At 37.7% G+C, this 23,518-nt stretch overlaps 1 protein-coding gene across 1 annotated transcript; it reads right to left on the bottom strand.

The window, feature by feature from the left end:
* Positions 1-4,216: 4,216 nt before the first annotated feature.
* fam83b (family with sequence similarity 83 member B) lies at positions 4,217-13,922 on the bottom strand. Its single transcript, XM_051416866.1, has 5 exons — positions 13,746-13,922; positions 9,948-10,421; positions 8,754-8,918; positions 7,664-7,788; positions 4,217-7,279 (listed from the first exon to the last, which is right to left on the bottom strand). The coding sequence occupies exons 2-5, from the start codon at positions 10,395-10,397 to the stop codon at positions 5,299-5,301; spliced, it is 2,721 nt and encodes a 906-aa protein (XP_051272826.1). The 5' UTR covers positions 10,398-10,421; positions 13,746-13,922; the 3' UTR covers positions 4,217-5,298.
* Between the last annotated feature and the right edge of the window lie 9,596 nt (positions 13,923-23,518).

Here is a 23,518-nt window from a genome sequence, read left to right on the forward strand (position 1 = left end):
GGCTCTAAATCCTAAATCAGCTCAACATGAAGTGAATACATGAAACACTCATTATGAAACATTAAATAATCTACCAAAGCTTTCTATTTAATGGAAACTGAATCCTATAACCACTGATTTCACAACATTTAGCATCCTTTTGATTTCAACTAATATTGCTTCATATTTATTGAAGTCTAAAGAGTAAAGTGAACAATATATATATAGATATCAATTATGATCGACCCACAATAAATAGTTACTTTTCATTTGAAACAATACACCTCTGAAACGATCTCATTGTTGAGATAAGTGAAGCAGCTGCACCCAGAAACCTGGAGATGAAATCACACTGCAGGTCTCATGCTGTAAAAAACTGATCTGATTTAATCCTTTTTGCTTTCTTTTTCTTTCGTTTGACTTTCAGGTTTCTCTGAGTTTCTCCTCCCACATGTACATACATGTTGCTTCTATTAATGAAGAGGCAATGCTTTCCACAAAGGAGCTTACAGAGAGGAGATAATACAGTTTAAGATGTTTCTGGCTGGATGTAAATGTTATATTCCCTTTATTGTCTTTTTGTATTTACCTGTGATAAAAACCTGTCTGGTACAACTCTGAGCTCTGTGTTAATTATTCATCATTAATTTTTCAGCATTATCTGCTTCATGGGTCATCACAGTGCAAGCTCAGACAGTTTCTGACACAAAACTGTACAGCATACGTGACTAAACGTAAACTTTTGCCTGCAGGGCTTTTGTTCCATTACACTGAGTGTGACAGTTGCTCATTTCAGTTTCACATCAGCTGGTTTACCCTCATCATTAATAACAATATCTCACATAATCAGTGCTGATACAGTAAGCCTGCAGTCAGATACTCCATGAAGACCACGCATATGTGCACATCTGTCCCACAAATCTGTAGGATTGGTCTTGCATAATGATAATAATAACGCCTTTTTTAAAACTTAGAGACATCCAGGTCCAGACGATAATTATATATTCGCAATCAGCCGTTATTCATTGGTTCATGCTCTCTTGCAGAAGCTCACACGGTAAAATTGTCTGTGTCGCTTTACAACAATATCATACATATACAGCACAACCTATTGTAGTCCAACTTTACTGTGTCTTTAATATTTGGTTATATTTCAACGTTTTCTGAACAGCTGATGATGATTCAAGCAGTTACAATAAGAAGCTGGTGGAGACAGAAACAACTGATTAGCTTTTAACCAGGAGGTGGAGCTATGGAGCGCGGCCCCATGTGGTGTGACACACTTAGGACTTCAAATATGTCAGTTTGGCTGTTTGAAGAAAATGATTATGTCACATCTGTGGTTATTTTATCAGCGTCTTTTATGTGCCACAGTGCAACATTTTGTGAATTCTCTCAACAGCTCTGTGGGGCTGTAACTGTAATGTAAGACAAATAACAAACCAAATGTGCTGTGTGCTAAATGCCGTAGAGATTGGATCAACTCTGTGGGAGAAAAGGCAAAAAAAAGTCTTAAATAAAACTCAAAATGTCAGTAAGTTTAGGAAGCAAAGGGAATGTGGTTTGAGGATAGACAGCTCAGTATTTATTAACTAAAATTGCTTTTCATAATATTTAATTTCTGAATGGATTTACAGGATACAATTCAACTTTGTATGTTATCAGCAGATATAAAAGGATGCACACAGTTCATTATTTGTCCTTCAAATATCATTTCCACTGCTAAATTCTCACCTTTAGTAGTAAAAGGACAACGAGCCTGCTGAGGGACTGTGAACATCCCTCTTTCCAATCTCCTACACGGGCACAACAGAAATGCAATCAGGTCACATCTATTCACCCCAGTGGTGAATTCAACTGCTGAAGGTGAGCTGCATTTCAATGAGGCTCACTAGAATGCCAGCAGCATTGTCAGGAAGTGGAAGATGTGTTTTTAGGTGTATCCAAAAAAGTTCACTGTCACATTTTGCATTGAGGTAAAGATTGCCATCAAAGCGAGAATGTAACGAGGGGGAGGAGGAAGCAGAGGAGGACGCCTTGCATCACATAACACTGAGGCTATTGTAGGTGAATATTTTTCCTTCTTGCTCTAAGACGGAGAGGTGAGGACATGATAGGATTTAGTAGGATAGGATATATTTGAATATGATGGGATGGGATAAGGTAACAGCTTCAGCTACAGTCACACAGTTGCAGAAGCCTCCTGCAATTCAGCACCACAGAAATCTCCTGTGCATAATGTTGTCTTATTTATCACTATTTACCGGCAGTAATTCTGCTACTCGATCAGCTGTCACAGCGAGAGAACCTTTCATTTACTGTGGTAAGATGCTGCTAATACATAATTCAACAATGCCTGACAGTACTTCACAATGAATGTTTTATAATGTGAAGGTTGAAAAGTGTTTAGAAGTGTCACCTAATGTGTTTCTCATAGTGCTGCTATTTGTGGTTGAGGGCTCAGTTTAGGTTATAGTATGGTCAGCCACTGTTACTAAAAGCAGATTGATTTTTATTATCTCAAAATAGTTTCAGATTTATATTTTTCGTTGTATTTAGCAGGGAAGTCAGCTTTAAAGGAGGAAATAGATTAAAGTTATATCTCCAGCAAAGCATAACGGAATATGATGGCATAGATAGCATAGGATGAGCTTGAATGACACTTTATATAAAGATACATGCGTACACAAATTAGATATAGTACATACTGTAGAGACTGTATCTTCCATACAAAAATATACAGGTGCAGGCGCTATCTTCCCGAATGGTTAAGGATATGATGGATTGCATGTGCAACTGGTTGTGAGAATAGGGGGAAGGAAGAGTCCTTCAGAAATAATAGACATTCTTGAGGAAACAGAATGTGCTCTCTTGTAAATGACATTCTTCATTTCCCTTTATATTTTTATCAGATGTTTACCTGAGTGCAAGTAGTTACACTAATATATATATTTTTTTTCGATTGTGTAAAGTAGACCCGGATAAATTCCTTTGTTTTAGCTCCTTTTTTTCTCCTTCTTTTTTTTTACATAAACGCCAAACATAACAAGCCTTGAGAACTGTTGACAAAGTGTTGAATCTAAAAGTTGCCCTTTATTTTTCATTCTAATGGATGGACAGCATAACCCTTCTATTAAAAGTCCATTACATTGGACAGTTTGGCCATTTATCTTGAGAAATAAGAAAAATTGGTCTAGATTTAAGAGGTATATTGATGATTTTTTTTACTTTTTTCAGCTTCAATATCCAATAAAACGACAACAATGAGAGACACCAGACAGGCAAACTGTAGGGGAAGTGCTGCAGGATATTGTGTTGCCTGGGCCATGACCCTCATCTCCATATTAGTAGGGTATTAACATAAATTGGATGACAAAAGTACAAGTATTTATGTTGATCCTAAATTGTTAATTTATATATCTTTATTTCATGCTCAATTTCACATTAGTTCAATTTAAATATTTGTTCCTTTCACTCATTACTTATGTGACTTGATTTAATGGATGCTGAACAGCTGTTTTTAACCACATATCTACTTACGCAGGGAACTAATTACAAGGAAACTCGTAGACTTTAATCACTGTAATTTTCACAGCCATTTATACGATTATTATTCAAGTCTACTGTTACCAAATACGGCCTCACAGATGGTAAGTTTTGAACATTTAATTATTTTGTGTATTGAGCCTCAAAGTAAGCTTAAAATCTTATGTTTTCACTTTCAGTAAATCCTAATGCTCTATTTCATAAAAAGCCCAGAACCCATACAGCAAGCAAACATTTCCAGATTCATGTATGGTATCTAAAAATCTAAAGATCTAAACTCTAATCTTATCAAATAATTTCTCCCTTTTAGTCTTTTGCCATATTTTTCCATCTCAGCTCAGTTACATAAGGTGAGCAGGGCCATTTAATGTTGCCCAGAGCTACACAGGTTTTTTTGTTTGTTTTTTTTTTGTTTTGAGTTTATGCTTATATATTTGTACTTTTCATTGAAATTTCTTATGATTCCTCCTCTCACTTATTTTTTAATCAAAGCATTGCTACTAAAAGCATATGGGAGCTCAGGCTCGTGTCTTTTTCCTTGCGCAATCACCAGGTGAAAGAGAGTTTTTCTGCCAAATTTTCTTTTAGTCACTTCTTTTAATCATTTGGGCTGAACTCCACTAGAAAACACGTTGTTTACATGGTTCATCAGTAGATGAACATCAGAAAGAAACACACCAATCCTCATCCATAATTTTCATCACCTTTGTATCAGCATCAAGGGAAAGTACAGCAAAAGAAGATCTTCTGAGTTGAAAACATCCACATACAATTTAAATACAGCTGAATACTCAATTCTAATATAGACTTAAAAAAACCACATATATACAAGATATAATTCAAAGAGATGATTCATTCTTCCAGTTTGTGTGCATATGTTTAACACTGGAGGCCACGTTGCTCTCTGCTTACCCACAAGTCTTTCATATTGATTAAAGGAACATGTACTGTATTTTTCATGAAGCTTATAGTGCACATTGAATTTTGCCTTAATTAAGGCACACTGTTCATAGAATGAAAGAAACCCTTGGGTGGATGACGTCTATCGCAGAGGACACTACTGTATGTTTTGAAAAGGCAGTCACACAGTTTTTATAAGATTTAATCAAAGACGTGCTCATAGAGTGAAAAATGGTGCAAAATATTTATTATGAAACACACCATGTATTCTAAAATTATTGCAACCCCCATAGCATTCATAAAACCTATGTCTGACACATACATGACAATGATGTGGTGACATATTGGAATGTGTTTCATCATGTGAAGTGGTGGTTAGCTTGCATGCTAATGGCTTTTGCAATGCCTTCACGTCGACTTACTGACAACATTCAAGCAGAATAATCCTCTGAATATAACAACAGCACTTTGGCATGCGCACACACCTACACTTTCAGCAATAAATTGTATGCATCTCTGACATTTTGACACAACTACTACTTAATGCATCCGCACATTGTTAACAGCGTTTGAATTTATTGCTTCGGGTTGACATCAGTGGAGCACATAAAGACATCTTGAAGGTGGTATTTCAAGAAACTGTTATTTGAAGGTCTGCTGCATGTATTCATGTAAAATATATTGTCCTTTCAATGATGTTTATCAGTGCTTCTGTACACAATAAAATAAGCATAAGTCAAATGTAAACAATGTTTTCCAAAACATTTTCAAAAGTAGACACATCAACAAACACCAGCTATACAAAAATAAACATTCCCAGTCAAATGTGCGTTAGCAGTGTGCAGCCTATGTCTTATGCTAGCCCGGATGTCTCTACTTGTTCTTGTGTATGAGATTTCCCACTCTTTGAATGAATTTCTCAAGCTTATTTTCATGGTGCCCTCGTGCAGACCGGGTGAGGTTGTTTTCAATAGCCGCCTCGCCTTTAGGAAGGCTTTTAGTTTTCTCCTGAGAGTGTGTGGTTCCAAAGCTGTGTGCAGAGTGTTTCTTTTCAAGCGCACAGAAAGGCTCAAATCTGCTGTAAAGGCGGTTCTCGGCACTTCGATCTTTGCGCCAGCTTCCCGTGTCAAGGCTGGGCCTCGGACTTTTCTCACAATCTGCTGTTGTTTTCTGTGTGGTAGTTTTCGTGAGAGAGATTTGCAGTGGATTGTGGTGCTCCTCAGTTCTGAATCGTGGTTTTGAAGATTTTAGATAGTCGTCCTCTAGCCGGTTCTTCTGTTGCTCTGAGGAGGACCTGACAGGGTTGGTTGTTCTTTGGTGAAATGTTTGTCGTCCATCTGATACCTTCTCCTCATCCTCAGCTGTTATGGTGTCTGTACTGCAACTTGACTTGAGGCTCTGTGAGTCCGCGGTTCCGATTGAATCCTCCTTTTTCTCTGGTATGTTCAAAAAAGATTTTATTTTCTTGTGACTCTTCTTTAAAAAATGCTGAGAGCCCATGCTGTTGGATTTTGCTGTCAAATCCTTGCTATTGACATCGAGAGCTGCTGCAGACAAAGTCCTGGATGGTGGCTCCTGCCATTTGGGTGTACTGGGGCTGTTTGTGCCTGTTATACTTTTGACATCATAATGAGAGACAGACCTCTGATCTGCATTCAGATTCGACCCATACACTCCATTCTGTGCATTAATCCCTGCTGTGCTTCTTTTAACTTGCATTTTTGCAAAAGCTCCATACATGTTACCAGAGGATTCATGTGTGTACTCAGTGTTTGATCTTGGATCTGCCACGCTGTGCCTTTTGTGCCAACTATCTGCCAGGATGTCCGGGTTTGTGATCATGTGTCCACCTTTAGGTCTGCCTAGGCTAGTGTATGCAGACTGGTAAGCGTTTCTACCTTGATCATAGCTTGTGTTATTCCGATTGTCATCAGCTGCTGCTGTTGGATTCCACTGCATAGATGAGTAGTGCAAAGGAGTGTTTGCTGCTGCTAAGGAGCTAACACCAGTGGAAGAGTTGTTCATGTGTCTGTTTGGCTCCATTTGCTCTGGTATGGTGGACCTGAAAACAAGGGAAGACCTCATTCTTCCATGCATGTAGGAGTTAGCTTTGTCCAGTGATTCAAACTGGTCTAAATAGTCACAAGAGTCTCCGTAGGGGACGTCAGGGTTTTTGAGGTAAGATTCAATCCTCAATGTGCGCATGAACGATTTGGATGTATTCTCCAGTGTTGGCATGTTCTGCTGCATGGACTGAATCTGCTTGTCGTTTCCATTGTAAGACTGGCGCATGATTTGACCTCGGTGCATCTGTGGCACTTGTAAATAATTGTCCATGTGGTAGTTGTTTGTTTGATTTCCTGTTTCTCTGGAGATATTCCAGTTACTCGCTCTGGGCCTGATGTTTTGTGGCACGTGTCCCTCTTGTCTCTCCCCAGCGTAGCTGTGTCTTTTCAAGAAGTTCATCGCCTCTGTAGACTGAAAGTGAGGCATCTGGTTCTGAACACCCATCCCATTCTCAATCAAGGGTCCAAGCTCATTAGGTTCCTCTTCAAAGAGCCTTTCTTCCAGGTCTCTCATGCCAAGTTTCCTCTCACACGTCTTCCTATAGACTGTGTCCAGCGTATGCCTCAACTGGTCCCTCCGCTCAATTCTTGGGGCAGAATGAGAATTCGGCAAAAGCTGTCGTCCGTGTGGCCCGTTGCGTTGGAACAAACCCTCCGGAGGGCACAGTTCAGCTGGCACACTTGACCGGGCGTAGAGTGTTCGAAACTCCTCATCGTAGGACTTCACCAGATGTCCTTTGATGACCTGCACCATGCTCAGATTGATCTTCTCAAATGACCAAGTGAAGCTGTAAACAAACACCAAAACAAGAATATTTCACAAATGTTTTGGGTAAAATTACATTACACATTGCATAGATACAAATAAAAAAACATAATAATTATTTTAAAATATTTCACTCCGGGTCTGAGTGAGACTTTTTGTAAAGAGCTGTTTATATTTGTACTGAAATATTTTTTGTGTCTTTAACTGTTGCCACATTTTCTGGAAATACATTTCACATTCATAAACAAAGTTTAGTCACAAACTGCTTCAAAAGGCATCAATAAGAAATGATGACAGCAATTTTGTAGAGAGTGACAGTAAATGTAGTGCTTTGCTTTATGAATGCATTTAGTTTACACCTTTGTGATCTCAACCACAGCTCCTCTTGTACTACAGTTTAATTTACCTGTATGAGCCATAAATCGCTGTGTGGCAGTCGACTAAAAGGAACTTCTGCTCCATTGCCCCATGAAATTTAGCTCCTGATTGGCAGAGGTAACCCTGACCTTTCACAGTGCGCACCCTCATGTTCTGTGGTCAGAGCAATGAAAGGGAAATGTCAGAAAAGATTTATCACTTTAAAATTTTACAGCAGATGAACATACTGTGGAGACAACATCAGTCTTAACCTTTAAAATTGTTTCTATTCCATGAGTTGTTGCTGGCATGTGACATGTGACTCCACCCAAAACAGGAGGAACCAGGTTTTGATTATGTAAGACTTTTTGAACAGTGAAGCTGTAAATAAGTATATTAAAAAGACATAAACTCATTTACACCTTTGTATGCATGTAAATTTAGGGTCACAGGCAAAGATACAATTGTACAAAAGTTGCCAATTTACACCCCTCAACAGTCTCCCCTCTCTTTACAGTAAACCAATAGACATTTTGGGAAATTTTCGTATTTGTTTTCTTGCAGAGAATTAGAATAAATCATTAAATGAAGCTTGGTGTATGAGCTGGAGATGGGGGAAACAGCTAACCTGGCTCTGTCTAAAGGTAACACAAATCTGCCTACCAGCACCTCTGAAAATAAATCATAAAATATCACAGAATTATACTCACTGATGATAAAACTGCAGTTTTTCTGGCACACATTATTTTTTTATTAATTGCAGCCATTTTGCAACACATTGAGTAGAGATCTAATTTATTGATGTGATATTTCAATATCGATCTAGCTTACTGTGATGTGCTACGAAGGAAAGTGACTCATGCCAGCAGAAAGCTACTGCGTGCAGTAACCATGGTGATGGAACAATATCTTTGATCATTGATTGGCAACTTGCCTTAGGCAAGAAGGTGAATGGCAAGTTTTTGATTACCGTTGTTTAATCCTGAAAATACTTGCAAACTTTAGGTTCGTATAATGCTAGGTGCTTCATTAAAAGCAATAACAATCAGAAAAACAAGAATTGTAACTGTAATGTAATTTAGAATAAAAATAGTAAGAAATTGACAAAAGCAAGTGAATGCTTCAAATCATATACTTACTCTGAGTTGCTGAATTTTTACATCTTGATTTTCAGCCATTGTGAGGAAACTCTTCAGATGAAAATCATCCAAAAGCACATAGACCGGGACTCCTCTTATAGAGGCATCAACAGCTTCTTTGAATATATCTACATCAGTGAACTTGTCCATTACAATGGCAATGACCTGCAAGGACAAAGTAAATTAATCATGATGAGTTTAACGTGCCAAAGTTGGGTATAGTCCAATTAAACAGTTTACTTGTGAATGACCTATTTAAGAACACATTCATAGATATATAATTTATGAACTTGAATATTAAATGTGAGTCTGATGGGTAGAAATGTCAGCGTGAAGCTAGTAACAAAAAAGAAAAGTTTGTAGTGAGTGATCAATACAGAGAAGGGAAGGAGGGGATAATGATTTACATTACAGATACATTTCTGTCCCTCCTGCGGTTTGAAAGCATTATATATTACTTTTTTAGGCTGTAGGATGTAATGAGCTCTTTAATGAACTCATGTCCGACACTACTGTTAGTTGGGTTAGACCCCTAATTTCCTGTGTATGAGGTGTCTGTGAAAATATGTCTGTCTTTGAAATTAACCTTGAGAAGTGTTTTAATTATGTAAGCAACATCCAACAAACATATGTGTACAGGATTATTCAACGATCCAAAAATTGTATTGACAGAGATGAGACATTCCAGCTGTTGTGTCCCATGACATTTGTCTCCACGTTTAGTTTAATTTAATTAACTTTACACTGCACTGTTTGTAATTATTATGAGAGATAGAGAGAAAAAAACAAAAGATTTCTTCTTTAAGGTGGTTTAATTAAGAGCCGGTGCAGGAGAAACAAGTTGTAACAAGGCAGCAGAATACTAATTGCCTACTAACCACAATTTTGTGCCACACAACTAGTTCATGATTCATCATGACGCAATCTGAGAACTAACTGAGGCGTTGTGCAAAGGATATGACTCTATAATAGAGTTCTTGTAATTTTATATAGTTCCCACACTGTCTAAGTTGCAAAACCAGATTTTGACCTCAGCAATCCCATCAGGCACTCCTTACCATTGAAAATTGAGAGCAACAAAGATCTGTGGAACTGCCTTAAGGGAGAAAGGTGCTTGTGACATACTTAACAAATTAAACAGAATGTCCTAGCCAATTTGCTGCCCTGAGACAAAGCTTTAGCAGGTTTGATTACCTGTCTTGCCTCCTGAATATTCTTCCGGACCACCTCTTTGATGGTGGGGTGGTTTTGTCTTGCTGGATGAAACAGCAGATCTATATTTGTCTGCAGGTTGTCATGCATGGCCTCCGGCCATCCTAAGTCCAAGTCTGGTGCGTCCACATCCGAATGGATGGGCCAGTACGTCCCCGAGGATGATTGGTTGTCTGATGGACCACTGTTTTCCTCTGCATGGTTTTGAGGTGTGAGCTGTTCTGCATTTTCAGTGATGAAGAGAAGCTCTTCCTCTGAGAGGAAGCTCCCAACACGCTCTCCCTTTAGGAACTCCGAGTAACTCTCTCTGCCGCTCTTCACCAGGTGATCAATCGCCAGGCGATAGGTTTCCTTATAGTGGGGCTGAATGTAATCCTCTGATTTAAACTCTCCCCTCAAAGACGACAACAGAGAAAACTCTGGAGACTCCATTGTTCCAGAGTGTTTCACTTGTACCTGTCATAGAATCAGAAACACATCTGTAATTAACAAAAGCAGATCAACATTTGTAGACAGTAGTGCAGGTGTTTCTTTATGTACATGATGTAGGTGGATATGACAGTATATACAGTATATACAGTATGCACAGCATGGGTAGATTGTTTAAATGATTGTATTTTTTTAAACTTAATAAGAGATTAATAGATAATGGAGATCAATGCCAATGTAGAATAATCAGAGAATCTTATTACAGGATGAAAAATGTAAGACTGGCTTTTGTAAAGTCTAATGAGGCACAGTCTAATGTAATACATTGAAAGGACATATTGTCTACTGGTTAACATAGCGTACAATATGCAAATGTCAAGACGCTGTTATGACACCAAAAGTTGCAATAAATGATGTTTCATAACTAGGTTCGGGAACAAAGACCACGCCCTGCAATCATCTAATTTCCGCTCAAAACTTACTTAAGCATACTTTATCCGTTCACTTCCTCCTTGACTAATTTCCCACATCCCTCCCACCCAAACCCTTCTTTTGTCTCCTTCTCTTATCCAAATACAGGAACCACTGGGGCTCTCTACAAGAGATACGAAGAGACAGTCCCCCCCCTCAGTGTCTCGCAACCCACTCAGTTCCCTCTTACATCGCGCCCAACCCCTCCATCCATTCATCGATCCGCCAACCGACCTTCATTCCACCTACCTCCATCCCTCGAACATACCTCCATCCCTCATCCCTCAAACCTACCTCCATCCCTCATCCCTCGAACCTACCTCCATCCCTCAAACCTACCTTCATCCCTCGAACCTACCTTCATCCCTCGAACCTACCTTCACCCCTCGAACCTACCTTCACCCCTCATCCCTCAGTATACCACATTGGTTCATATTTGTTCATTATGTGCAATAAACGTTTCTTATGTCATACATCTGATGGCGTGGTCATTGTTAGTGAATACAAGTAAGTATAACTTTTAGGGTTACGTTTTCATGGTATGTATCAGCTAAAGTTGTGTTATACTTTGTGACACTTTATCATGAGGTCAAATGTTCCTGAGAAACAAAACAGGAACTATGTGCTGATTAATGAATAGCTAACCAGCAGTTCTTGAGTCACACTGAATCACAGACCCAGACAGACCTCTGTGGTCCTGGAGTCATTGCCAGCAATGTCTCTTCTTTCTGAGGTCCACAAATCAATCTTATTAGCTTTTTACAGGTGCTTTTTTGAATCCACCATCACCTCCATCATAACAGCCTGGTTTGGTGCTTTGAGTAACTCAACCCTGTTAACAAGATCATCAGACTGAGCAGCAAAATCAACGGTCTGGAACTGGAACCAATAAGCAGCATCTTCTGTGGAAGAGCTAAAATGAAAGTACTACAGATAGCCTAGGACTCCACACACACACACACACACACACACACACACACACTATACAACCAGTACAGATACAGGTCACTTGCATTCAAGACTAAGCGGGCCATGTTAAGCTTTAGATTTGATCTGATTTGATTTATAATGATAAGTTTCTTGAGAACCGGCTGATGAATACTTTAGTGTCTCATGTTTAGATGTATGAGAATCTGCATATTGACAGTTATTCTTATAAATAAACCACTTGATTTAAAGTTATTTGGTAACTACTTGTCAGTTATCAGTTTGTTGATTAGTTGTTTGCCTGTTTTGTACAAGCTGAACAGGACTTTATGTACCTTTTTGTAAAGGTCCCAGTGTTTGTTTACATTGGGATTGTGTGCACCACGTGTTAAAGAGGTCTCTATTTTTCAGTATGAGGTCAAAAAACACAGTACTGCATACTCATAATTTCCATCTTTAACAATAATATGCAGTATCTTATATGCAAATATATATTGCATATAAGATACTGCATAATACTACTTCCAACAAGCCACATCATGAAAGCTGACTCATCATGATCTGATGTTGAACCTGTTCACATCAGGATTTAAAGGATGACTAGCAGTGCGTGCCCAAAGGGTAAATGTTGCACCTGTAGTCTGAGTGAAAGTTAAGGTGGAGTATGCTTGTGAAGGAGTAAACAGTTTATGTTTGAGCTCAGCTTTTTCAGAAATTACAGGACTGTGAAATAAAGTCAGATTAAAAGAATTAAAAATTAAAATAACATTCATGTTCTCCAAAAGCATACACAAATACGCTTAAAAGACTACAAAGTTGACTTTTATAAACTCCCTTACCAAGCATAAAGGAGAAATTACTAACACCCCTATCTAAAGTGTTTGTTTGTGTTTGAATGTTTGTCCATTCTGGGCTACAATATAAACATGGCATTTCAACATGGCAGACTCCATGGAAGGTGATCTGCTGCATCTATAGCTATATAAGGCTCATTCTAAGATAGCAAAAACATGATAATTATAATATTCAGGTGATTGTGCACTAATGAAAACATACCTATGGCTATTATATTAAATTTCTGCCACATGTTACACACTGGACCTTTAAACTGTAATGCATGTAAATGCACAGTACTTATGCCGGCGCAAATGGGGGTCCTAATAAACAAACAAACAAGTTAAACCTTTGTTACAAAGGTAACTAATCTTTTTTTTAAAACCTGATAAATGGGAATAGAACCGGTTTTAAGATTTAATTTAATAGTTTTATAAAAAACAACCTTTGAAATGCAGAGCTATTATTGGTATTATTATAAACCCTCACAAACCTCACTAGATAAAAGCAAACATAGTCAGACATAAACAGGTGACACTGTATTGATTTATAGATAGAAGCTTTACACACATCTGATTGTCTAAAGAGCAGGGAAACAAGTTTGTTTTGTCTTTCTTTCTGTACGGTTGACAACTTGGTATGGGAGCTTTTCACTTTCAGGTGAGTTTCACTGCCGGTGAAATGTAGCTTTCACTAAAAATAAATAGCTCAGAGTACAGCAGTCCTCTCCAGTTTGTTTTCAGGAAACATTTCTTGGCTCTTTTACAGACTCTGCTGTTATGCTTATAATCATATATTTACATTTTGAACAAGGTTTTGGATGTCAAACATCCTTTGATGTCTGCCATGCCTTATTTAAATAGATATGTCAAAACTATAAAAGACGCATCGAGCAGCTGTTATTGCGGCATATTTAATCATAACCTACAATACACATCACAACCTTGTATAAACAGCATATTTATGCATTTTATCGCAAACCTCCCACCGTGTAGAGAATTCATTTAAAAGCTGAGGTGTACAGAGCCACTGCTTCTTGTTGAATGCTTCTAAAAGGGTTCAAAAGCACAGCGAGGTAGTCACAACACCATGATCTCATGCTCAACAACAGTAACTTACATTTAGAGTGTGAACTTTGAGAAAATCCTCTTGACTGCTCCCAGAATATCCCGCTTAGATTTATGTGTGGTCAGCTCATGTCAGTATTTGGAGGAGCTACTGTCTGCCAGCTGGAGGAAACAAAGGACAAGGAGGTGTCTCAACATGATGAACAGTCTGCAGATGGAGGGTGTGGATTCCAGTTTTGACATGCAAAATGGTCTGGCTCGAAACTTGTTCACAGGCAGCCATAAACCTGTTTGAGACGCTTGGCCACTCCCCTGCTCCCTTCAGGGACAGAGTTCACTCTGACGAAAATCAAGATAATGACAGACATAAAGAGGCTTTGATGAATAAAGTGTTTGGTGAAGTGCTGTGACATTTACACTGACCAAGACAATATGCTTGTACTTCATGGCTTTGTGTTTCTTGTGTTATCAGGGGACAAAAGTGGTTTATATGACACATTGAAGTGACACATTTGTGTTGTATGCCGATATTTCTTAGTACTCTCAGTTTACTTAGTTAAAGCAGGGATCATTGGTGACTTTCATCTTACTTCAGAAGTGGCTTAAATATCAGGGCGGGCCAATCCAAACTGTGGCTGAGACGCAGGTGTTCTTACATCTGTAGGGAGAAGACCAGCACCTCTCATTTCCATGTAAATGTAGGAAAGACCCAGATCATTTTAGATGAAGAAGAAATATTGGAAATTTAGTGAGATTTCATCTATTAATTTTTTTTTCAACCTTCAATCTCGCTTACAGGACGCTGTAAATGAAACATGTGCATTCATGAATTCATATTGCTGATGTTTAGCATTATCTGCGCCATCTGGTGAGCTTTCACTAAGTCTCTTGAGAAACTGGTTCATTATGCAACACTGACATTCTCACAGGGAAAAGCTACAATCACAAGAACTAAACAACTCCCCTTTAAGGCCACATTTACAAACAGGGTAAGTGTGGCCTTGTTCAATGGTTGAATGGTCTATTAAAGTATTTATGAATATCTATTTTGTATTTATTGTACACAAATACTGTGAGTGGCAGCTTCCAGGGAGGCGAAAATAAATACTGTATCACGGCTTTGTGAATGTATCTGTTTAACATTTGTATGACGTTGTATATGTTTTTGTTATTCAGTGTGTTCAAATAGAACATATTCTTATAGTAAAAATTTCCACTGTTGGCTAGAAAAAATTACTACACAGATCTGAGTTCGGTAGCAAGTCAGAAGAGGGGCTAGAAAGTAACCCAATCATCATATCAATTTAGCTTCCCTTATACCTGATGCCCTGAAGCCCAATCCCAATCTTGTCAGAGGCTTTTCATAAAATATTACAAATTACCATCAACTCTAAATTACATTTCCTTCAGGTTCAAGGAGAAATCAAATAAGATTAACTGAACAGTCATTTCGTTGGATATAATTAAACATTTCAGCCTTTTTACCTCGACCAAGAAGGTTATGATGTCAGTGTCGTTTGTTTGTTTGTCAGTCAGCAGGATTACATAAAAACTACTGGGAAGAGTGCAGCATGGGTCAAGGAAGAACCCATTCAAAGGATCCGAATCGCAGGGGCAGTTACACTAATTATTTTTCACTTTTGTTTTCATATGGTCAAAGGTCAATTGTAACAATGGCAAAACAAACAGAATTTTTTCATGCATGCGCAAACTTGTCATACTTATATTGAATGGAGTCCCGTGACTAAACAAACTAAAACATAACAGCCACCTCAAACATTGCTGTACAAACAAAACAGCTTTGCGGACGTCCGGGTGTCCTTCTGGTTAATGAATAAATGCATTGATTTCATTCAGATCATTTTGGGGTTCAGGTTAAAAAACAAATTTTTACGCTTGCAATAATGAAAACTGAGAAAAGCAAATGAGGTAAATGAGTAAATATAAAGTAATAATTACTTTATATTTACTATATTGTGCTTATATTTACTTAATAAGATCTAATAAGATCCACCAACTAGCACCTCTAAAACTAACATCTTATATATTATTTTGTTTAATCTGAAACAAATAGTCCAAAAACAACAAAACAATCAAACTATAGTTGTTTACCGTTTGTACACTAACCTGCCTAAAGCTTCATATTTACCGTTCACCAGTGTGATATCAGTTTTCCAAATTAACTTCCTGCAATATAGCCAATAAATGCATTTGACAAAATGTCAAACTATTCCTCCAGGCCCCTTTCAACAGAGTAAAATAATTCTAATTATAGACAAGAGTGTTTTTAATCTGCACAATGAGCTAAATGTGAGGAGACATTGATTAGACTCTGAGGAGAATTTTTTCAAACAGCCTGGTAGACAGCGTCACTAAACTCCTACAATCATATTTGTTGAAAGAATATTGATAGATAATCAATTAACTTTAAGTTGTTGTTCTTTTTCTTCCTTATCAATAATTAATCTATCCATTGCAAGTTGATTTAATGAATGTCAGAAATATATATAAAAGGTAATTTCTCCTGGGTTTGAAGTTAGGAAATGAAATCACAATTGTATGATAATAATAATAATAATAATAATAATAATAATAATAATAATAATAATAATTATAATATAAAATGATAATTAAGGCAAAATATTGTAATGAGATAAAAATTTATTTGCAAAAGTGGATGTTTCCTGTGATCTAATTAAGTTTCCTTTCAAATGACACATTTACTGGGAAGGATTCACAGAAAACTATGGTACTGCAATGATGATATAAAGTGCGTGATATGTAACGTGTAGAAACTCTGCTCCTTTATTAAGACTGAAACACCTCTGGTCGTTAGACGGGGCTTTGCTTGAAAAGAACGAAGAACAAAATATCTGCTTCATTGTTCAGTTGTGTCTTGAACCTGGGTGTGTGTAGATTAAGTAACATATGCATTAAGTCACAGGGAGTTTCTTTTCCTGAAGCAGCCTTGCTGTGAGTCACCTTTTGTGATACCCAATCCCTGCTCCGTGCAGTTGTCATGATCAGTTCCTCGGGATGTTCTTGGCTCCTGCTGGCAAGTCTGAGCAAGCTGATGTTGTTCTTACTAGCTAAATGCAGGACTGACATTTTGATAAACATGAAAATACTGAGGGGACAGATCAGTCTCAAAGGCACTTAACAATCTTTAACCATGCCAACAGCTTTGTGTTCAAGCTCTGTTTGTGTTTGACTGTCAAAAACAAATATATTTTAGATTTTCCTTTGAAAAAATATCCTACAGAGACTGAGCAACAGACTGAGCAGACACAGAATTATAATTTTAATTCCATAGCCTATATTTATCATAATTAACACCTTCATCAATCATCATATAAACCAACACAGATGATGATAATAGATGTTTAAAATGTAAGCGATACAATAGCCTGTTCATATAAAAGGCGACCTCAAAGGTGTCAGCTGATGTAAATGACAGGTTTAACTGTAAATGCTCGATTTGAGTCTCTCCACTGAGGCACACATTTAAACACGGGAAAGATAGTTGTTTAACCAGTTTATTACACATGATGACTGATAACACTTTGATCGTTTTCTGTGATAAGGGTTTTGGTCTATAGAACAAGGAAGGTAATAAATGCTGGGAGGAGCAATCTAATATTACTGCTACGCAAACAACAGCTACACTTGCCACTTTTCCAGAATTAGTTCACATAATAATTGCAAACGGAGGACACTTGTGCAAGTATCTCTCAATCTCATCACTATCAGGAATATATTTTCAGGGGACCCACAACTCCCAGTTGGTTCAGCACTGTTGCTTGCAGCGGATTCATATATTATTAGTATAGAGATTTACTTGTGTTTTTATGCTAACTTCTTTCTTAAGGACTACATGTACTGCTAATTTAAAAAAAATAAGGATCACACAAAGAAATGTAGGAGCACAGTGAAAAAAACGTACCAGGTACTATCCACTACTTGACAATGAAAAACAAAGGGATGTTCCTTGTTTGTTTCCTTGAAAGAGCAAGTCAAGTCGAGTCCAGTGTAGCGGTCAGCTGCTGGTACAGAGAGCGGGGGCTGCTGCCTCAGCCAGACAGTCAATGTGCCAAATTTTAACATACCTGGCTGAGTAGGCCAAACAGTTATGTTTACATTGTTCATAACAAGTAGCCTAAAGAGCGTACTATGAATAAAACATACTGGTGGTAGATAAGATAGCATAACAGGTGAAAAATTCATGTTGCTCTTCTGCAAGTTGATGTTTATTGAATGGGCATTTAATAAATTACTCTTATTGGATTTTTAGTCATGAAGGTTTTATTGCACAGATTCAGGCCCCCCTCAGCCTCACCAGCAGTTGGGTTGTCGCTACAGATGGAGATTGGGATGAGAAAAGACAACTTATTCTTTCCTATTTCTTTTCTTTCCCTCAGTCAGAATGATGCCCTCAAAGAGCATTACCAACTCATGATTTCAGACAACACTGTTCTCCAGCTGGGAACACTTGTTAGAGAGCAGAACATCAAAGCACCACACTGACACAGAGAAAGAGTCCATCTTTATGTGGCTGTGCCCACTCCCACTGATTTTAGGTGCATTTTTTCCTTTTCTTCTCTCTTCTAATGCTCCATTTCATCTGCATTCGGACACAGTAGCTAATCGAGGGAAACAGGAAGATACAATCAATACAGGATCATCCCGTATTGAAAAATAAAATGCACTGTCCCTTACTAAATCCATACGGGCAATAAGGCTACACTGCATGTTCACACACTGGGAATGACATGAGAAATAATAATACAACCAAAAGAGTTTCACAAGATATAGCGAAGAAGTATTAAATCCGGATTTGTGGAAGAGAATAACACCTAGAAGTTGTCTATCACTCAATGTTATCGTTGCCCTGGTTACGGAGACAGGTCTAAGTGGCAGTGGTGGTGGACTTTCTTGACCTGAACATTTCCTCACTCTGGAACAGGTTGATCTATATTTCAATACATCCAGGAGATGGTGTTTTGATCAGTTTGTTCAGTCATCCACTAATGTGGTCACTGTCGTCTACCAGGTCTTTTTTATTTAGTAATGGGTTCTTGCTTCTTCCTTATATTCCAACTAGTTTAAAGAGTTGGAAGGAAGCACTGCATGGCTCTGAAGGTGAAGGTATACAAGGCACTCCATATATGGATGAATTAATGCAATACATTTATTCTTCAAGCATGGGCAATAAAGCAGACTAACAAGTATCACCTCAAATGTACTGGACTTCTGTTTTTTGTATTCCAACTAGTATATTTTGACAGACCAAACATATTGCCGATGTTTATGATCTAATGTTTTAATCCTTACAATAATTAATGCAACTGTGGTTTACTCCTAATGACTCTTTATTTCCATTACATTCATGTTGAGAGTGGCAGAAGGCTTTTAAATTGATGCATAAAAAGCACAAATTGGTGCATAAAAAAATCACCAGAATGCAGGAAATTAAGTGTCTTCTTAAATGATACACACGAACAGTGCAGTAGAAATTATTTAATCGAATTAATATCTAATTTCCTGTCTATCTTTGCATTTAATTATGGACAAAATTAAATAATACATTACTCATTTTCATTTCCTTGTTTGAAAATGGATCATGACTCATATATAAAACCCTTTGATGGCTAACCAAGACAGCTACATCCGTTAATTTGTTTGAATGAGAGGTTAGTTTGCTTCTAGAGAGCTACAAACGGTATCCACAGAGGGCTTTTTGTCCATATCTTTCCACCTGCATTTAAAGTTACATGGCAATAAAAACGTGAAACACACTTTCCAAAGACACCAAAGAATCAAAAAATAATCCAAAATAAATTACTATAATTTATGAAAATGATAAACAATATAGATTACTTAATCCTCAGTTAGTAAATTGCAAATGTGTTATATATATATATTTTTTTTATCTTATCTATCTAAATTATTTTAACACAAATAAAGACCATTAAATTAGTTTTTTTATTCCTTCATTATCTTCCTTTCAGTTCCAAACTGAACAAAAACACCTCTGATCCATTAATGAGAGGAGACAAGAGGTTTTCTAAAATTTTATGAACATACTGATATCAGCTTTAAGAAAGCTCCACTCATTATTTCATACTGTGGTATATTAAGTAGCGATGATGTGAAGATGTATTGAAGAGAAGTCCGCTGACACCATCTTGATTGTATATAAAGGTTTATTACAAAAAGGTACAGCATTATTTCAAGCCCCGGGAGCTTGGAGAGCATCCTGCCAAATGAACAGCTCTGTCTATATGCGTCGAACATAGGCTTTAAAGCTACATTCAGGGACACTGGAAGAGGTAAAATGAGTGCCTTGTTATCTGCTTTTCTAATTTCTGCATTTATTTAGTGTTGATTATTTCAGATGCAAACCAATTTGAGCTCATACACAAACCACATAAAAGTGTCTTCCCCATCTTGTTATGCACACTTACAGCATAAGACAATCACCTTCTTATAATATTTAGTCAACACAATAGCTTAAGGGAGATTCCTTCACTTAAAGTAAATAAAACATGCATTTGGCTTTTATATTTGTGTCTGAAAGAGGGTATATATTTTTCATAATTTGTGGCTGTCATATCTCTGGACCAAGGGAAATACTATTGATATTTTGGACATCTGTTTTGATGAAGTGGTGTAAAGTAACCCAGTAAAAGCCTGTGATTGAATTCAGGATTGGTGAAGGTCAGGGATAATGCATTAGTCCTGTCTCCTGCTGTCCTGTTGGCAGGAGATTTGCAGTCTTAATGTGTCACACTGCCTCCCATGATGATGGTCTGTAGGGAGTCGAGACATGTGGCATACAGTTGTGTGAGCGTAATAAAGCTCAAGCAACATCCATTAAAAATATTAATGGAAGTTTTAGTAACAAGCAATTCTGAGTTTCTTTAGATGCAATAATTGGTGTTTCATTAGTCAGTCGTGGTCACATTCTTTTAAACGAGGAACATAATTAAATGGAGCAAAGCCTGCGAGCTAGTTAGGGCAGGTCAACTCGAGCTGCGCTGATTACACACATGACATGCCTTATTCAATAATCACTAACCAAGCGCTCCCTTCCAATCTGGCGGTCTATTTAAACTGCACAATTTCCCAGGTCTCCCTCTGCTCTGTCAATGCCGCTGTTGCCTTGCATCCGTATTGCTGCTGCTCTGTAAGCTATTGCTTCTCTGTAAGCTATTGCTGCCTGCTGTGTCTTAAGCCCCACCACCACCCCAGCATCCACCTGTAGGCTCCGACTAGGGGTTAAGGTATTTGCGCATCACTCCCCAATATCTCATATAAACATAACTGCGGGGAGTGATGACGTCGGAGCCTAGACGCCAAAATGTAAATATGCTATACTATTTAATAAACATTCCACGTGAGTTGGCTGACTGAACTAACATTACAAGAGAGGTGACAAATTTAACTCAAATTATTGACTCTTCGTTAAAACCTTAACCCAAAACAGTGATTGTCAGAAACAGTAGTAATAGAAATAGTGGTAAAGTGGGTTATGCTATAGGGTGTGGCTATTGACAAGCCATTCTCAGTGTGTCCATCCAGCACAACGCATGATATTCAGATCAAACGGTCAAACTAGACAGTCCTGTTCAAATTATGTTACTGCATTGCCTATTTCTGGATATTTTCAGAAATACATTTTTGTGTACTGCTTATCTGTAATACGAGAATGTGTGTGACCAGGCGAGCCACCATTGTTTCCTGCTACGGACAAGTCCAAACTGCACAGCCAAAGAGCGCAGTTCAACTCACAGTATGTCAGATTCACAGGTTCTGAAAAACCAACATGTCGACAGCCATGATGCCAAACTCGAGCCTTTAAAGCGGTACTCCACAAACCAATGGGTCACTGTAAGGGGTCCGATAGAATTTGTTCCCAAATATAGACATAGATTACACTATATTTACCATTTTAATATAACTAGATATACTAATATAACAGATGAGCAATGCATGTTTTGCAGAGTTAAGCAAAGATGTTGATTCATTCTGGTATCTCAGGCTGAAGGCTAATCTTTTTTTTTCACATCAACACAGGAGTGAAAGGGGTGACAAGTGGGTGCAGACTAAACATAATTGCAGTATACCAGTATATACCTTGTGGGAGGAATTTAAATCTACTGCCCTTGATCTGCAGAACACTGTCAAGCACATCTAGTTCTCAGGTTTATTATGTGCACTTATAAAGTATAATGCAATTCAATAGTCATGCAATAAATCCAATATTGGTGGAGCTTTCCATTTTTGTACGTGAGATAGCAGCTGGTTTAATGTATTTGACAGTAGTAGTTTGTGTGTTTGAATTCCACTGAAAGTCTGCACAAACATGTTCCCCCTCTTTTACTTCCATATAGTTTCTACAAAATACAGGATTTCTCATCTGTACCAGACTGCCCTCAACTCCATTAAAACTCCCTCAGAGTTACAAAAGCACACCTGAGAAAAGGACTCTTTTCGTAGGCTGTGTTAGCAGTTATCTGAGGTTTTACAGTGCCGGAACCATTTCACTACAACTACTTTGAACTAACTTCAAATTGAACGTACTTGGGAAATGAAACCCAATCCAATAAAAGCTCAAGTGCCATTCACTATTAAATTAAAAATTCAATTTACCCAATAGCTAAAATATTCAGGGAATATATTTAATGCAGATGGGATGTGGGAACACTCTGAAAATACAGAAATAAGAAATTCATATTTTCTTTGATTGTCCAAAATATAACAAAATATGAGAAGCATTGTTTTTATTAGATTCCAAGATAAATATGGGGTCAAATGTCATATTCTCATTGTCAAAATAGTTTATGCCTCCATATATCTGTGTTGTTTGAAATGTATGTTTAGTGAGAGACTGTGGGGATCTAGATGTCAGGTGGGTAGAAGGTGCTCAAGTAATAAAAGAAAAGTGTTGTAGTGTGTGTCCGATTATATATATTATACAGTTATGATACTTAAAGTATAATAGGAAAACTGAAGGATAAATTAAATCTAAGAATCCTAATCCAATTTTTTAAATCAGGGTTTTCAAAGACGTCTCGTTTTGAGATCATCTGGTGAGAAGTGGGACAGAAACATAATTTGTTTTTGTAAGAATTTAATTAAAAAATCAACTAAAATTATCAACATAATGTGAAGAAATGAGAGTTTTGATGTTATATCAAAGTCATATTGTTTTGCAGAGCTATCTATTGAAGTTATCTTGCTACCAGCTATGTCCTCAAGAAGAGGCAATAATGAGTCACTGTAGTGTTGAGTCTCCCCTCAGTCCAACAACACCCCAGGTAGTCTTCTTGCCAGGTTTATCTCCTATCACTGCAGGGCCTGACACCACCATAAGCTCCGCTCAGGCATCCACAGGTACACTCATCTTCCACTTCACGCCTCTCCAGCCCCTGTCTAAATCCACCATGCATTCACCATCCCCAGAGACAGAGTCAGAGACACTATAAATCACCTCGGTACTGTATTCCCTGTCATCAAACTGTGTTGCACCTACAATGACATCAGTTCTGCTGTGTGTTTGACGATACAAATGTTTAGAATAGGCGACAGAAAGTTCTTAACTTTACTGCCATTGCAACCCTCACTGGGCTGTCTTCTGTTACCATTTTCCAAAAACTCAATTTCCCTGTACACATACTGAAACACCATGCTGGCATTTTAAGATTTATCCACTCTGGTATCAGATGGGTGTTGGTATTAATGAATGCGCATAGAAGGATTCACAAATGTGTTTATGATGCACACACAATGGAAGGAGACATCTGATAAATCCCTTGTTGATAA

This window comes from Dicentrarchus labrax, unplaced genomic scaffold, assembly GCF_905237075.1.
Source record: "Dicentrarchus labrax unplaced genomic scaffold, dlabrax2021, whole genome shotgun sequence".
Lineage (NCBI taxonomy): Eukaryota > Metazoa > Chordata > Actinopteri > Moronidae > Dicentrarchus > Dicentrarchus labrax.